This window comes from Balearica regulorum, chromosome Z (assembly GCF_011004875.1).
Source record: "Balearica regulorum gibbericeps isolate bBalReg1 chromosome Z, bBalReg1.pri, whole genome shotgun sequence".
Classification (NCBI taxonomy): Eukaryota; Metazoa; Chordata; class Aves; order Gruiformes; family Gruidae; genus Balearica; species Balearica regulorum.
The window spans coordinates 72,935,061-72,953,955 of record NC_046220.1 but is presented as its reverse complement, the minus strand read 5'-3'; the positions used below and the strand labels follow the sequence as shown (position 1 = coordinate 72,953,955).

Here is an 18,895-nt window from a genome sequence, read left to right as displayed (position 1 = left end):
GCAGCCATTAGTAAGTTACAAGGAGTAAATTACAATCCAAAATCAGTTGAAATTTTTTCTATTACTTCCAATGAGTTTTGTTTGTGACTTTTAAAGGATTAATCTTGTAAATACACGTAAGGCATTTGTCATTTATCAGCTGGACTGGCAGAGATCTTAAAACTGGTAATCTGAAGTAATCAAAACAACATGTTTCCTAGAATCATAGAATGGTTTAGGTTGGAAGGAACCTCAAAGATCATCTAGTTCCAAATCCCTGCCATGGTCAGGGACACCCTCCACTAGACCACGTTGCCCAAAGCCCCATCCAACTTGGCCTTGAACACTTCCAGGGAGGGGGCATCCACAACCTCTCTGGGCAACCTATTACAGTGCCTCACCATCCTCACAGTGAAGAATTTCTTCCTAACATCTAATCTAAATTGACCCTCTTTTAGTTTAAACCCATTACCCCTTGTCCTATCACTATACTCCCTGATAAAGAGTCCCTCTCCATCTTTCTTGCAGGCTCCCTTTAGGTATTGAAGGCTGCTCTAAGGTCTCCCCGGAGCCTTCTGTTCTCCAGGCTGAACAACCCCAACTCTCTCAGCCTGTCCTCATAGGAGAGGTGCTCCAGCCCTCAGATCATCTCCATGGCCCTCCTCTGGACCCACTCCAACAGCTCCATGTCTGTCTTGTACTGGGGCCCCCAGAGCTGGACGCAGTACTCCAGGTGGGGTCTCACCAGAGCAGAGTACAAGGGGAGAATCATCTCCCTTGACCTCCTGGTCATGCTGTTTTTGATGCAGCCCAGGACATGGTTGGCTTTCTGGGCTGCAAGCACACATTGCCGACTCATGCTGAGCTTCTCATCAACCAACACCCCGAAGTCCTTCTCCTCAGAGCTGCTCTCAATCCATTCTCTGCCCAGCCTGTAGTTGTGATTGGGATTGTGCCGACCCACGTGCAGGACCTTGCACTTGGCCTTGTTGAACTTCATGAGGTTCACATGGGCCCACTTCTCCAGCCTGTCAGGGTCCCTCTGGATGGCATCCCTTCCCTCCAGCGTGTTGACCACGCCACACAGCTTGGTGTCATCGGCAAACTTGCTGAGGGTGCGCTCGATCCCACTGTCCATGTCGCTGACAAAGATGTTAAACAGTGCCGGTCCCAGTACCGACCCCTGAGGAATGCCACTCGTCACTGTTCTCCACTTGGACATTGAGCCATTGACCACAACTCTTTGAGTTGAGTCATACATGGAGAAGAACATTTTCAAAATTAAACCCATTTCCTGAAAGTTATGTAGGGTTTATTTTATATTAGCTCTTAGTATGTAGCTATGGAAGAGCAGATACACATCTTTTTAAAAATCTGTACACATGGAGAGAATTAACTTTTACTAATGAAATTGGTAAAGGATATGATGTTAATGTTTTGTTTCAGCAATTACCTTGAGACTGAAGTTGAGTTCTGCATCTGATTCCAGTGACAGCAGCCTAAAAAGGATGTTGAAAATGAAAAAGAAAAATTCAGAGAAGAATCCTAAAACTTTGCTTAACTCAAGGACTCAAGAAGCTGAATATGCTTCAGTTTATTGAATAGGATATCAAGAGACTTGGCAATAGTAAAGAAATATTGAAAAGGAGATAAAATGTGTGGCAGTTGAAATTTCTTTTAAGTTGTTGAAGACATAACTAGATCCAGTGATCAGAAGTTAGCAAGGTTTGAATGGGAGTGAAAAAGTATTTCTTTGTCAAAAGAAGGATTATGTGACTGTAAAATTTCTCTTTTATTCACCAAACCAGTGATCTCAAAAAGCATCAGTTAAAAAGCCTGAGATTGGTATAGGCATGTAGATTTCTTGGTAATAAAAACTCTAATCAACTCATACATGTGACTTAGTTACTTATGGATAAGGTTTTGGGTCTTGAGCTGTGAACGTCTGTTACTCAACTTTTTGAGGCTAGGAAGAAATCCATACATAGTCCTTCTGAGGATGGCAGAACTGTCAATGTGGAACTTCTGGTGGGAAATGGATCTAATAATTTATGTGCTACAGAAATAACTATAAGATTTTTTTTCTTTTTTTGGTTGCATGGTATTTCTTCAAAATCAGTCTGTCTTCACAGTGTTATCAACCAATTCCTTGTTGATTTTTTTACCTGATTCCTCCCCTTGCTGTCTCCAAATCATTCCCCAGTAGATTGTTTTACAGTCCCTTTAGGGCAAGAATGTTAATTTTTAAGCTAATTTTATCATTCAAGTATTTGCTAATAAAGCTTTATATTAAATGCATTTGTCTTGAGAAGGATTAGTTTAGATTTGGAAACCTTTCTTCTCCTTTTTGAAATGTTTCCAGACCTGTGATTTGTGAAATCTTCTGTGTGCTAGGACAGAAAACATCTGATCAATATTCTTCAGTTTAGCTCATTAATGGTAGTGGAAACTTTTGGTCAGCTAATCTCTACAATTAAGATCTACATTCATTGGTGTCTGTGTGATTTAGAACCTGCTGGCAAACATTTTAGTCTCCTGAGGTTGAACTTTTGGTGAGATAAGATGCAGATCTTCTTTTGTCATCATAAACTTAGTAGACCATATACATTCCTCCTTTCAAAATAAATAATTTACTTATACTCATTTGTAGCTTCCTTCTGTTGTGTGAGTCACAGTGAATTAAATGGATAGCAGAATAACAGGTACTGATGAGTGTCAGAGAAGAAAAAAGGTGTCTTCCCTCTTTTGGTGGTACACACTTAAGCTTTAAAAATTAATTATTCTATCAGTATGTTTATTGTAAATCCTAGTGAATAATTTAACTTTTAACAGAGTTAGTTTGAGTTAAAATTCAGCTTTAGAACTTTTTCAGGAAGTGGTTTTTTTTAAAAAAAAAAACACCTTTTTTTTTTTATCCAATTTATAGTAATTCTGAAAATGGATGTAATTATTTACCTATAAGCTGATATTTCATCCCAGCGTGTGTCTGTCTGCAGCATGAACTACTTTTCCTCTGGAATTTCTTTTGGATTTTTTTTGTTAATTTTGCAAGGACACTGAATGAGTTTAGTGCTAATATAAAAATGTGGGTTTGTAGTGGTCTTTTTGGACCATTAAATCAAAACTACCATTGAAATACAGTGGAATATATGTTTCTGGTTCTTTCATGAAGAGAAACTACCTCAGAGGAACAGAGTGGACTCATACAGTCCATGGCCAGGGCTCTTTTGTTTTAGAAATTTTTCCAAGTAACAAGTCTCTTAGTGACTCTAGAATGGCTAATTTTTAACCCCAGGACCCAAGTTTGGAAGGATCTAGATGACATTAGTAGTCTCCTGAGCACTGTACATGAAAATAATAGCATTATAGTTTAGTTTCATAGGTTCTGATATTTTGGGGAACAGTCTATGCAGTTGTAAAGTAGTTGTTCCACATGCAAACTCCCATTTATCCTCTACTGAAGGTTAGCACCCTTATAACAGAATTGGTGTAATGAGTGATGTGAACATTATTCATCTGCTTTGGTAGAAAGTTAATGGCTTAGTTTAAAGAGCCTCCTTATCAGGTTACGTTCAAATTAATCATTTAGCAATAAAACAGGCAGATGATAACATCTTAGACAATGCCAAGTAGATTTTCAAGTAGATATATAATAACGTCCATTTATTCAAAATACAGATAAATATTTAACAGGTTGCTTATTTGTTTCCTTGTTTCTGAGCCTTTTGTCTGAACCTGCTTAATATTTCAAGCTCTTTGTGGTTCTTTCAAGTGAAAGCTGAAGTACTTGTGCAGTCTACCAATTTCAAGAGCATAATATCTTGGGAAAGTATAAAGTATTGCAAGGCTTCCAAAAGCAGTAGAGATATAGTAGATCTGCCCACTTAGTTTGGAAATGCATGTAATTGTATGGAATATAACTTAAAAGTATTCCATGCATATTCAGTGCCATAATATAGGAAGACTTTAAGGTAATAAATCTTACAAGCTTTATTTCTTGTAATGAGTATTTGTGAAATGGAGGTTACTTAAATAAGGCACTCACTGTTGCAGATAATATTATTTAGAATTATATATCAAATGTATGTGACTAGTGCTACATTCGTAAAGCTCAAAGCAGGAGGAAAGTTAGATGTACAAAATTTTATGGCTTCAAAGAAACCAGATGTTTGTGTGCATGCACGCAAGTAAACACAGAGAGTCATTCTGGTACTTAGTCCCAAGATAAAACTATTGTCAACTATGTTTGGGGTTTTTTTATTCCTCTGTCTTCTCAGTGGTGCCCAGTGACAGGACAAGGGGCAATGGGCACAAACTGGAACACAGGAAGTTCCATCTGAACATGAGGAAAAACTTCTTTACTGTGAAGGTGACCGAGCACTGGGACAGGCTGCCCAGAGAGGTTGTGGAGTCTCTTTCTCTGGAAATATTCCAAACCCACCTGGACACAATCCTGTGAAACCTGCGCTAGGTGATCCTGCTATAGCAGGGGGTTGGACTAGGTGATCTCTAGAGGTCCCTTCCAACCCCTACCATTCTGTGAATTTGTGGAACTACAGAGATTTTAGGTCACTCAGTTTCTACTTGTGTAAAGTAAAATACTCTTTGCTTTCACACAAACCTGGTTTAACCAGTATTTTATATACTCTGTACTATAAAGTTATTGCTTAAATACCTACGTTGAATACCATGCAAATTATCAGAGAACTCAGGAGTTGCATGAGATAAAAATGAAGCAGAATTGGCATTTATGAAAATCAAATTACACAGGGGGATTTGTATATCCAGCTTATCTATCCTCATGTAGATGAGGTTTTATTTTTTATTTCAGCCATAGCAATTCAGCTGTTTCCACTACCGAGGCTTAGAAATTACATGTGTTGGTTATTTTAAATTCTGGTTACTTTTTCTTTCTCCTGCCTCTGGAACAGTGCAAGTTCTCATCCTTTGGCATGGGACCATGGTATTTTGCAGGAAGAGGGAGCATTGTGGTTGTGTAGGGGTAAATTTCTGTTGCTTTTGTGAAAATCTCCTGATTAGTCAAAATTCTAAGTCTTTGGAAAAAATTACCCCTGGACACTTGTTCGTAATACAAGAGTGCCTTCATCAAGAAATAGCTGCTATCTCACATGTGTGTAGTAACTTGCACTGCACTGGCATAACAGTTTGCTTTTTGTCTTGACATGTGTAAAGGTGTGAAGTCCACTCCAGATATGTGAGGATGGCTTTTCCTAGACTAACTTATCTATTTATAGATATATATGCAGTGCAGAGCTGATTAAGAGAGCACAGCAAATGAGCAGGCCTGGTTAAGAGGAGTTTGAATAATGACTGTGCTGGCCCTTGCTGAAAGCTGTATGTTTACAAAAGGGTTAGTAAAGCTATTTTTGTCTTTATAAACTATGTATGTTTATATTAATATTTTTCTGAAGTTTTTCTTGATTAAAATGTTAGCTGCTGCAATAAAAAATGCAGTCAGTTGTAAAAGTTTGCATTTGAGAGCTTTTTCAACAGACATTTTTACTGCATAACTTCATTTTTAAAGGGTTCATACAGTTTCAGGTAGATTATCTTAAATAAAAATTTACAATGAAAGAAAATCTTGCTGCGATGTAGAGAAAATGGGGAACCAAAGCTTGCTAAATTGTGCCAGTTCTTTTTCTTCATTTATTTAAGCAAGTCTTGCTATTATATTGTCCGTGGCTCTGTGGAAGTGAATATGGCATGTGCTTTGTCCCTAGACCCTGTGGAATGGTTTTAATTTTAAAATCCAGATGCGTTTATGCACATAGACAGGAACAAAAACTCTACTTTCCACTTAGCATGGTTGAAGTGAAATTGATTAATCAAGTGAGTTTTTACATTGCAGCTCATGTAAATGCAAACTTTTGCTCAAGGCTAGGGTATAAGTTCAGCATTGTGTTTTGATCTCCCAGTTTTGTTTTGAGATTCTGCCCCTAGTCTCATATATTGATTCCAAGACTAGATCAATTTGTTTTTCTGAAATGCTAAGTTTAGAATTTCATGTTATCCACAGCATCCAAGTTTATCGTGTATGACATAGGGGAGGCTCATTCTGTTTATCCGTGTGAGACAAAGAAACTCTGCTAGGGAGTGGATAAACTTAAGTATTTGTAGTTCCTTCACAGTAGTTTGAAATGCACATATATCCTTTGTGTGTATAAATGCAGTGACTTCAGTAAACATGTGAAGTTGTTGGTGTGCAAACAGCAGATGTGACATGAAAATACACTTTTTTCCCTCTGTTTGGAAATGGAACTGTTTTTCTAAATTTAGTTTACAAGTTAACATGATCTCACCAAAGGCTAAAAGTATCTGGTAAACTTACACTTCTGACATTGGCTTTGTACATATTTTTCAAACAAGATGGCTCAACTTTCTCAGTGGTAGGAACTGAATGGCAGCTTAGGAATGTCTATCAGGGGCTGTGTAAAATCAGCAGTAGCTTGTGGGTCTAAACAACTGGTCATAGGTATGTGCAAGAGGAGGTTTTGACATCTCATGCACTTCTAAAAGCTGTGTTATCTTTCCACAAAATTGAGGGTGCCAGGAGTGATGAAATTGTGTAAGATGCAAAATTCAGCCTATGACCACCAGTCTGGCCTATTTGCATCTATTATTGATGGCGCTCTTGCTTCAAGAGAAAACACATTTGGATTTTAAACATAAAAGTATACAAAAATTAAAAATTTTATTTCAGAAATGGCTTATTTTTTAAGAGCATCCTCAGCTGCATTTTGCCATAAGAGGTAGGGACTAAACATACAAAGCCTCCCAAACTTGCTTTTCACTGATAGCTTCCAGTCAAGTGGAAGCTGGCAAATGTTGTCCCAATTTTCAGGAAGGGTAAGGAGGAAGACCTTGGTAACTACAGGCCAGTCAGTCTCACTTCAGTGCCTGGTAAAATTATGGAGAACATAATTCTGGGAGTTATTGAAAAACACTTGAGAGACAGCGCAGTCATTGGTGCCAGCACAGATTCATGAGGGAAAAGTCCTGCTTAACCAACTTAATTTTCTTTTATGACAAAGTCACACATCTAGTTACCAAGGGAAGCCAATGGATGTGGCAAAAGCAAAGCTTTTGATGCTGTCTCTCAGAGTTTCCTTCTGGACAAAATGTCCAGCACACAGCTAGACAAGTCCATAATATTTTGGGTGAGCAATTGGCTGATGGTTCGGGCTCAAATAGTTGTAGTAAATGGGGTTACATGAGGATGGCAGCCAGTCACCAGTGGGGTTCTGCAGAGCTTGATTTTAGGGCTGGTGCTCTTTAATGTTTTAATAAATGATCTGGATGCAGGAATCAATGTTTGCCGATGATACTAAACTAGGAGGAGCTGTGGACTCCCTCGAGGGTAGAGAGGCCTTACAGAGAGATCTGGATAGATTGGAGAGCTGGGCAACCACCAACTGTATGAAATTTAACAAGAGCGAGGGCTGGATTCTTCACCAGGGACAGGGAAATCCTGGTTATATGTACAAATTGGGGGACAAGAGGCTGGAGAGCAGCCTCATGGAAAGAGATGTGGGGGTTTGGGCTGTTGGCAAGTTGAATACAAGTCACCAGTGTGCCTTGGCAGCCGAAGGGCCGACTGTGCCCTGGGGTACCTCAAGCTCAGCACAGCGAGCCGGGCAAGGGAGGTGACTGTCCCACTCTACACCGCACTGGTGCAGCCCCACCTCGAGTGCTGGATGCAGGTTTGGGCGCCTCGCTGTACGAAGGACATCAAACTATTCCAGTGTGTCCGGAGGAGGGAGACCAAGGTGGTGAAAGGCCAATGTGATAAAACTTGCCATACATTAGCAATGAACCGCAGTTCAGAGGCAAGTATCATAAATTTTTCTGGAGATTGTACTACAAAATAGAAAGTTTGTTACTTCATACATAAATACTAAGTAAAACTCAATTTTAAAATTTTATATAGCCCAAAGTGCTGTACAGCTGAGTCAAATTTTGTGGTGTTTAGAATAAATTCTTTAACTTCAGAAACCAAAATACATTTATTACTTACAATTTGCTCTCTTTTGATACTTACCTCTGTTAGATTGCAGTTCTTTGCTAATGGAACTGCAGAAAAATGTCTGTGAGTGAGATCTAAGACTGCAGCAAAAACGGTTAAAACTAATTGTCATGCATATAGGTTCAAGTGAGGTGTTGCTTCAGAGAGCTTTTAATTGCTTGACTGCTTTAATTTAATTTCAGTTAATTTTTCACTGGTTTAATGGAGAGTTCTGCTGAATGTTAGTTCCAATCTAAGTTATTTATTGGAGTGAAGCAGAACTTGAGATGCAAATGAGCCTTAACTATTTTATAGCCATGACTAATCAGCATTTTAGAAAGCATCCTGTTTTCCTAGTGATTTACTCTTCCTGCTTTTGCAGTATCATGCAAGACTGCTCTTGAGTCATTTCAGTTCATGCAGGTGCCAGTAACTTGAACTGTCGAGATGTTCTTTATCAGAAGTTTTCCCCTTTGATCTTTATCAGATGTACCCCATAGAGAGATTGATTATATCCCACTCTTATCTTTACTAAGCTTTCAGAAGTCAATCACATAATACCTGTATTTCATCTACTGTTCTGTACAGAAATAATAATACTGAAGTGAGATGTTGATGGAGTAGTGAATGAAGGACTTCTTGTGTGCAAAGTGCTACAATAGTCTCAGGAAAATACTCACTTTTTTTTTTTAAAATAGCACAACATTAATGTAGACTTTGAATTATTATTAAATCAAAAGCATATTGACTCTTTACAGGGCTTTGTATACTTCATTAAAATCACTGAACTTGCTACGCATTGGATGAAAAGATCTTACGGGTATGGTTCTCTAACCTGCACTATGGATGGTTTTCTGAAGGCTTGCATAGATACTTTGCTGATTTGAACTGAAGAAGTGATATGCTTTGATGCAAACATCCATGATTGCAAACCTAATGGCTGATGCAAAGGAAAACAACTTCTTTCTTCAGTCAGATTTGTATGTGAAGACTTCATCAACAAGAAACAAAGCAAATTAGCTGTCAGTGCCAGCCAGAAAGTCATTCAAAACTAACAAACTTTTTTTCTCTTAGTGCAGTCTAGTTGCCCAAATGCTTAATGTGATCAAATATATTCAATGTTTTAGGGAAATACAAAAGGAAATACTTTAATATTTAAGGAAATACTGAGGAACAAAGGCTAATAGGAATTCAGGCACAATGGGCATGTTCAGTTTTTGCCTGTAAATTGGCCTATGGAAGGGGTTTTGTCAAATAGACTGAATCCATTGTAACTACCTTGAGTTAAACTTAAGAAAAAATTCTTCAAGGAAGGAAACACCACAGCCACACAGTTTGGAACACCGAAATTAATTAATTTTTATTAACTTATGAGCCCTGCATTTGCTATTTTCAGTATAGTATATGCCTTTAATTTGAAGACCATTTTCTTTGTCTGAAGAGGCCTTTTTCTGTATCACTCTTTTGGGAATATAAACAGAGTTCTGAAGCATGTTTGTGGGTGGGTTTTTTTTTAAATGCCTCAGTGAATTGCCTACCAATTTATCTTCTATAGAATTTGAATGTATTTAAGATAGTGCTCAGTGCAATGGATTCTTCTCTCAAAAATATCTAAAGCTTCAGTTAACATAATTTTTCTTTTGTGTAATTTATTATTGTGCATTGGTTCTTAAAGCTGTTTGGTTGGTTTGGTGGGGAATTTTTGTTTGTCACCCACCCCACCCCCACCCCCCCCCCTCCCCAGACAGTTATCCTGCCTTCAGAATGTAATCACTGGTTTTAAATTTCTTCTATTTTTCTATATTCTCAGCAGCACTGAATATAAGATGCATGTGGAATCTTAATCCTCCTTCTTTAGAAGTATGGACTCTTACTGGCATAATAATTGCATGCCTACCTACCCTCTACTACTGCTTTCTGTCCAGCAGTTAGCTTACTTAACCTTTTTTGTTTTTCCACAAGTGATCTGTTTTTCACTTCCATATTCCTTCTTAGCTTTTTTTTTTTTATACTTGTATGTTCATTCCCATCTTTTCATATCTTTTCTTCTGAGGTTGTAAAGTTTCTCCCACCAAGTTTTACTTATCATCAGACTACTTGTTTTGATGTGAGGAAAACTCTTCTGAGCATTAGTAACTGCATTGGAACTAGTAACTACATAGGAACTATCTTTCCAATAACTGCTAATGGAAAAGACATATAGTAATGTTATTCTTTTGTCTTTAATCAAAATTTTCTATAATTTACTTTCCTTTTGATCTTCTACCTTTCTGTACATTATTTATATTTTAATACATTATAGTGTCTTCCAGGATAGCAATTACATTCCAAGTAGATTGCTGGTATCCTCATCTGTTAGTAAAAAGAATGCATTAATATGTAATGTGTTTTCTAGCTGGTTTTAATTATGAAGAACACTTGATTTACAAATAACTATTTGAAGATCTGTACATTTAGCAAACAAATGAGATATGTTCTTTAGATATGTTAAGAGCAAGTGTAGTTTGAAATTTGAGGGTCTTTTAAAAATCTGTGAAAAATCTTCCTAGAAAGGAAAAAATATATTGTAAAACTTTTAGAGCCCAGGTGAAACTTACTGATTTTAATTAAAGTACTCAGAATCTTTGAAGTTAAAGACTGCAGATAACAAGGTAGTTGTCTGAGTTTTGCATTGCACAGTATAGTTCAGTGGGAATTCACCGGGGGGAAAAAAGTTCTAGAGCGGAGTCTTGATCCATTCTGAAATCTTCCCATATATATGACTGAATGCTCTTCCTTGTGCTTTGAGTTAACAGCTGTTAACTCAAGCTGATAGTTGATAAATATCAATATTTCTAATGTAGGATTATTGTTTTCAGTGTTGTATTTTGTCATTCCTTCTCTCTGCCAATGGAATATGTAAAACAATCTTTGACAATGATGGAATTTTGGAGTTGGTTATTTCGATGAGATGATGTGCAAATAGTTTGGGGGATTTTCAGGTTTTGAAAGAATTAACAATGTACTTAAAAAAATTTTGTTCAAAATTCCACAGGGTATTTTTTCCATCACTTTGGACCGGCCCATAGAAGCGAGTAGCTGAAATAGATATGTAATTCGTATGCAAATACAGTATAACTTTTTGTACAGGATCTGCTGATCCAAAAAATTATTGAGAAAACAGTCTTTTCACATTGGCTGGCTTTGTACATTAGTTGTGTCTCCAACTCTACTTATATTCTCCATGGGTACTCTTCCTGTAATGCAAAAACTGAAGCAAGGAAGAGATGCGTAGATGATGTCCCTTTGTTCATCATTGCATGGTCAAGGGCCTAATTAATTGTATAGACTGAAGAGATTCTTTTCTCCTATTGATAACCTCGAGGAAGGAAGGGACTGGACGGCTGAATGACTTAAGCAAATAATTTCTAAATCTGAGTTCTGCCTGAATGATATGTGTCAATACTAAATTGGTAAAATTTGTAGTATGTTAATTACTAGCTTATTTCTAGGAAGTTTGTTGCTACTTCTAAGGTTTTTTTTTTACTTTTTGAAGAATACCTTTTTGTGTTGTTAGCCTGACCAGTGGTTTAATCTGGGAAAACACAAAAATTACTCAGTCCGGAAAGCTTGTGTGCTTTGTATTTCTGTAAAACCAGACTTCTTATGCATAAGAAAGAGGTTCTGTTGTCAAGTATTCTACTGTGTCTTTACAACTGTGCATTCATTATAACCTGAAAGGGGTTATATAGACCTATCAGTGGGTAGCTCTGTACCTGAATGCATCTGTTGGCCAGTTCCTCAGCCAGAAGTAATCATATGTCATAATGGACTAGTATTTGCTGCTGCTGCTGTTTTCCTCCCACGAACGGGCGGCACAAGTGACTTGAAAGCAGTTATTCCAAATCTGGCATGACATTATAACTGTTATATTCTGTTCCCTTGCTTTTATTCTCCTTACCCAGTCTGTGTCTTTCCATCTCTGCTCTTCTCCCTGACCTCTATGAGGAGTTCTGGTTCCGTAGCCCAGTTAATACTCATTGATAGTCAGTTCTTCTCTGCCTCCTTTTCCAATTTAGTTTTCCTCAAAACTTGCATATATTGGCCAGCAGCAGGATTTTTGCTTGGTAATTCAGAATGTCTACTGTCCATTCTCTCTCAAACATGCTTCTTTGTCATTTCAATTTTGAGTTAGTTGCTTTTTAATTTATTTGGACTGGACAATGGGAGTAGTTCCAGTTCATTGTTATTAGATTTTAATCTATTTTCCCCTGCAAAAATAGTAATTATTGTTCAGCTGTAATTACGCAAATGATGGTAATTTCTCCTTTGAAAAAAGGGCTACCAATTTTATTTGGAAATATGGAAAAATATGTTTTCATAGTTAGTTCAACTCATTTGCTGCATGTCACATAAAAATGAATTTTGATGTGTTTATTTCTTACTCTGGTAAAATGTTCTAATTGTTAAAGTTTCTGTTTGTTTTTTACATTTAGAGATTATTTAAGTAATAGAGAAGATGAAAAATTGTTATGAATTATTAAGTTGTGTCAATTTTTTTGGCAGTTCCTTCCATAGTTATGATTTTACTTACATTGGATGTTACTTGTCTTGTATTCTGGTTTACATTATTTTAGCTCTGTTCAGATGCTGGGAGTAGGTAGCTTATTTAGAAGCTTTTCTGCCAAACAAATATGGAAATTTTCCCTGGATTTCTCCATCTGTTTGTGTGTACAAATTTTTTTCAGTATCTGGCAGGTGATTCAACCTTCATTGGGTCCCATGTGCTCAACACAGGACGACTATAACTTCTGTAGAAGGAGAGCAAAGAGAATACAATAATGAAGGTTTTCTTGCTGATGTAGTCTTGTACTACCATATGCACGAAGAGCATTTTGACAGAACTTTTCAGCTATTTCTTATCTATATATTCTCTTTACATACTCTTCTCTAGGTAATTTTTCACCCTATTATGTAAGCATCTTCATTTCATTCCTGTGTAGGTATGGTTGTTTTATATCATAAAAAAGATTTTTAAAGTCTTGCTTTAAGAGCACTTTTTTATAAAGAGTCTTAATTTAACACTTCTAAAAATCTGTTTTCTGTCACTTATAAGATGACTTGGAATTCTGTGCTCCGCTGATAAATTCCATTGCAGCAGTATTTGTATGGCGATTTTAATGTATATTATAGCTTTCCGAAGTAGCCTTTTTGGGCAACCTTATATTACAAAGGTAGACATTATAATATATTACAAAGATAAGCATTATAATATAGTTACTAGATATGCAACATTAAACCTGATCTGTACTTTTAGCAATATTGTATTCTGTTGCTTTCTTTGTATTTTAAGTGTGATAAGAATAGACTTAATAATTAAGAGTAGATGTCATATATTTATACTGTATTAAATGCCAATAACATTCAGTATTGTGCAAGAGATTTTTGGAGTCCAGTAGAAACAGAGGAGATGGGACCGGCAGAGAAGCTTAGTGGAATTTGACAGGTCAGGCTTTTAATGTTTGAATTAGTTCACTCCTTGAATTTCAGCAGATTGTATTAGAATTGTATTAGACTGGGCAGTGGCTTGCTGAATCAGGACTTAGAGAAGTTTTCCATGCTTGCAGACTGGGAAATGCAGCTACATAAATACCTTTAATAATTTGTGTAATACAGCAGCATTGTCAATAATTAATTTTATTAGAAATTTTGACTTAGTAATAACAGTATAAGAACATTAGAAAAAACAGGAAAAAACAGAAAAACCATCTGGGGGGAAGGGGGGGAACCAAACCCAAAAAACCCCCACCAAACCACTCCTGAATCCCAGTAATTTAGTTAGTTGTTTATTATGGGTCATTTAACTTCTCAGTGGTCAGGAAAATATCCACATTACCTTTCCAAAAGAACATTCCCATCCTTTTCTAAGTCACTCTGAATTGCTCTTGGCAAATATAAGAACTTTACAAAATCTGTTTTGCAGATGTGGAATCCACCACTTAAAAAGTTAAATTTAAACTTGTGTATGTGGAGCCTTTTTCATGGAAATTTTCTTTGAAAAAAATTTATGAAAGAGAAATTAAAAATATTTATGTGGCTGTGCGTATTTGATGTGATGAAATAACAAGATTATATGTTGGAGGGATAGTTTAAAGAAAAATCCCTATATGTTGTTTTTACAAAAGAACAAACTTTAATTAAACATAGCTCATTTTCAGGTGGAAAAAAGCCTCATTCAGGAAATGTTTTCCTTTTATTTTCAGTGGAATGCAAAAATATGTTGGTTATACCTATCAACAGATAAATATTAGTATTGTACTTTTGCTAAATTCTGCAACACGAGCATAAAACAATGTTGTTATTTCATCCCACACTTATTTAGGCCTAGGGAGATACTCTTAGTAAAAGGAGGGCACTTTTTTGACCTGGAACTCATGTGATCAGGGGTAAACTCTTTTATTTGTTTCAACACAAACAACATTAGATTGGACCCAGAGTAGTTTAGGAAGTGAAAATGAAACTTTTGTAATGCAATCTTAGTTATTTTTTTGCTATGTCTGAGGAGGAGGAAGAACCATTAAATGGTACAAAATATTCTGTAAAAAAACAGATGCATAATTTCGAATTCGGCTCTCTGAGTTAACTGTGATATGGTATGGTGATTGAGGGTCAGTAGCAGAAGGGAAGAGAAAATACAGAAGCAGCCTTAGTTAACATTTGTTTGCCGTATTGCCAGTTTAAAGACATATTCCCTGAAGGTAAATTGTTTGGGTTTCTGTGCTTCCTTTCTTGTTTATCCCCTTTTCTGCTGGCTAGAATGGGAGGAGTTAAATATTAAGAAGTATTAGGTATTGTGAAGAAAAGGGACTGGAAAAAGGTTTCAAGTTAGTTTCAAGTGTATACAGTAGATGGGGGGAAAACATCAAAGTGCCTGCTGAAAGAAGAGATGGGATGCTCACGTAGGTATTGACAGAGCATGGAGTGTAAAAGAGGAATGTCAGAACGAATTGGTCTATGTCAGACTGTGTGATGAAGGCCCTTAGAATGGGGTAGTGAAAGTATCTCTCTGAGGTCCTTCAGTGATCCCTGCGTTTCTAGTTCATCACTGGTCTGAAGGAAAATAGAAAAGATATATCATTTATAGATGACTCCTAATGTTTTGGTTGGTGGAAAGTGAGAAACCGTGGGCCGATTGATTCATGTAGTAAGCTGAAATTTTGTTCATGGTATTACGAGTAATTTTAATATCCATTCATGTAGTAAGCTGAAATTTTGTCCATGGTATTATGAGTAATTTTAATAAAAATTGGAAATGTTTCCATTAAGAATGAAAATACTTAAAAGTTCTGATGTAAAAAAAAGAGATTAAAGAGCTCAGTCTTAGCTCAAGAGATAAGGGCTCTCTGGGAATGATTGATCAATTTGTGAGAAATATATATAGTTGATTTCTTACAAAAGATTTCTTCATTTTAGTAGAAAAGTTTTATAGTTAGATCCAGTAGCCACAAGGCAACACTAAACACACATTCATTGTGGGAACATTAAGGAAACATTGAGAGGTCATTAAACACATAGTATAGGCTATGTGGGCATTTTTTACAGGGCATGTAACTCATATGTGAGGGAGTGTGGCCAGCTGTCTGCAGCAGAAGCAGCAGCTCAAGTAACTCTACAAGTGTTACCTCTTTCTTTACAGTTGAAAGGTAAAATGAATACGAAGGTTTGAATAAGTCCTATAGTGTTGTGAAGTGACTGAGGTTTTGACAGGACATTGAGCCCTGAAGAGAGGACACTGAAGGCTTTAAAAAATTCTTTCTGTGCCAGCAGAAATGAAGAATTAGGTTGATGAAGGATTCTCAGAGATTGTTTTTGGAATTGCAATGGAGATGCTTGTGAGGCATCTTAGATAAAAAGGCAAATGGGGAGCGGCATGCTTTAGACTTCCCTGCACATACCATGTTACTAGGTACACCATCTGAGAAGTGGGTATGCCACTGATGAGATGGTCATCACAAGAGGAGGAAGAGAGGCTGGAGGTACAGAATATTCAAATGAAATTCTGGAGGACTGAATGTTATGAGGGAAAGGGTCTGGAAAAAGACTCGGGTTTTGAGTAAATATCATAATGGGAGAAAGTGTCAATGTGCCTCTTGAAAGGTAGGAGACTGATGTGGTTATTGACAACACATGGAGAGGAAAAGGGGAATCTCAGAATCCCATAGTGGTTGAGGATGGAAGTGACCTCTGAAGATCCTCTAATCCAACCATCCTATTCAAAGAAGTATCAGCTAGGCACATAGCACATGGCCATGTCCAGACAGGTTTTGAATGATTCCAAGAAAGGCCACTCCATAACCTTGCTGGGCAACCTGTTCCATGTAGCAGCATGGATTTATTTCAGTGACCCTAGAAAATACACCATAATCTAATGTTTCATTTAAAATTAAAAAAAAAAACAACAACCGAAACAAAACCCAAACCAACCATCAGAACACTTGAATGTCTTATGCTAGATCTCGAAGTAGAGCAATAAACTGATGCCTTACAGATACGAGATTTGAAGACTTTTAAAAATGAGACTAATCATGACTTTATTATGGACAACTGGAGATTCATTCTACTTCAGTTATTGATTTCTCATTACTGTCATTAAATGTGCAATTAAATATAACTACTATGAGCTATTTCCAGCTCATTCTCTTGTCTGTTTTATCCTAGAATTATGTATATATATCAGCTCTGTAGCCTTTGCTAGAGACCAGTGAATTACGTGCTGTTGGATCATAGGCAATGTTTGTATAGTCTAAACAAATGAGGTTGTCTTGAGAACTTAGTGATTTTTTTTCTTTCTCAATTAATGATCTTCCTTCCTTTGCCAAATCCTTAGACTCTTCTCTGCTTTAGATGCCAGAAGAGTTTTGAATTTTTATCTGGAAAGAACTCAACATGTTGTATGGACAGAAAACATTTGTATCTGAGACAGTTTAAAGAGTCCACCTGTATCTCAGTGTTTTAGTTCTCTCTCATTTGAATGTTTTTGTGTATCTAAGAAACATTGAAGATCCAGGCAGATACTCTCTTTCCATTAAAAAGAAAAAAGATCTATTTATTTTGCTAATAATGTCGGAAAAACTCAACTTGAGAAAACAATAGTACACAAATGAGTCTTTGTAAAGTTTTTGAAGAACAGTTTCACAACAGAACTCTTAAGACCTTCAGGATTTGTGGAAGAGAACTACAATAATATTGCAATTAATTATTTAAAATAAAGAAAAGTCTCAAGAATAACCAGCCAGTCTGCAATACTGCCAGTTAAAAGCAGGTTTGTCAGTTGTTGTCATGTCAGAACAATTAAGACAATCTGTTTAGGTAATGAATTTGTATAAGCATTCATGCCTGTTTCCTGAAGTCTTCATTCTTGTAAAGGACTAATTACGTTCATCTTCCTGATTTCCAGTGACTGTGGAGACTATGTATTACCTGCATATTAACCTTTGGTCATTTGTCCAGTTGTAAATATGTATTTACATGAGAGTTTGCAAAGAACTGATTTTTTTTTTTTTTAATCTTCACACATGCACGTTAGTGAATATGGTGTTTCTTACTTGTCATATTGGTTTCATGACTGCCATACCATATCTTAAATGCTATTTTGCCATTACAGCTTTATTTGAACAATATTATATGCCATTTATGCTGAAAAAGGTGTTTGGGTATATGATAAGAATTATTATTTCATATGTATTAACTTTATCTAAAACAACTCTTTACTTAAACCTTTTTCCAGAACTGTGAGGACGTGGGATGTTAACAATGAAAAAAAGCACAAGAGTGTATTCAAACCACGATCAGTTCAAGGTAAACGAGTGATTCCTACAACTTGCACTTACAGCAGAGATGGCAGACTTATTGCAGCTGGCTGTCAAGATGGCTCCATCCAGATCTGGGATAGGAATATGAGTGTAAGTCAAGTATTTGAAAACAATATATGCTTCTAATATATCAAGTGTTGAATGTTGAAGCTGATAAAATCAATTTTGGTACTTTTATACTTACATTCTATTCACCCACCTTTTCCCACCCACCCCCTCCTGCCCCTGAAAACTAAATAACTCATAGACAAAATTTAATATTCCTTCTTCCTCATTACAACTGATCATTTGGTGTGCTGCTCTTCAGTTCAAAACACTGAGTAAAAAGATGGCCACATACCTATATTTAGACTATTATTCATTTATGATGTGATGTTTTTGAAAAAAGCTGTCATTACTTGTTGGTTCTTATGTAATTAAAAGTGTATACTTTCATATTTTGAGATATTGAATACATTAAGCAATAACTCATAAAACTGCACACTGAAAATAGGTATTCATCCAGATAATAGGCAGAGGAGATTAGCATGCAAGTAGATGATAATAAGAGTAATGCTGCGCATTAAAAGCCAAACGCTGTTACATTGTCCAATGTTTAAAAATTAACACTGAGGCAAATTTGAACAATTTATGTAAATGCAGTGTGGTCAGAGTCAGAATGGGAACTATTTCAAATTCTTTAAAATTATGAAATATACTCTGTAATTTCTTCTGTTCATATTGAACTTAAAATTGAATTTCCAATTGTTATGAATCTTATGTACAAAGAATATGTACAATTCTTGCTACGACTTTATAATTTGAAGCTTAGAGCAATCTGCTCCCTATTGCTTTGTGCAGTAGTGTACAAACCAGTCAAATTCCAGGAGTTTCATTTTGCAATGTTGAGTGCAAATTCAGCAGGCAAAGTTTTCTGCTTTTAAAATTAATCATCGTAATAATCATCCATATCTCCTATATGCCCATCTTACCCAAAGAATTGATACACAGTCCCTTTCGCTTCAATGGGCTAAGTACTTACAGCATGCATAGGAAGAGAAAA

General features: G+C 36.4%; 1 protein-coding gene across 2 annotated transcripts in view; it reads left to right on the top strand.

Moving 5' to 3' along the window:
* Positions 1-18,895, top strand: part of WDR70 (WD repeat domain 70) — a 150,521-nt gene that overhangs the window by 69,414 nt on the left and 62,212 nt on the right. For both annotated transcript variants that reach the window (XM_075740041.1, XM_075740042.1), the window contains exon 10: positions 17,769-17,943. In XM_075740041.1, the coding sequence (XP_075596156.1) occupies positions 17,769-17,943 (175 nt within the window). The remainder of the gene's footprint in view (positions 1-17,768; positions 17,944-18,895) is intronic.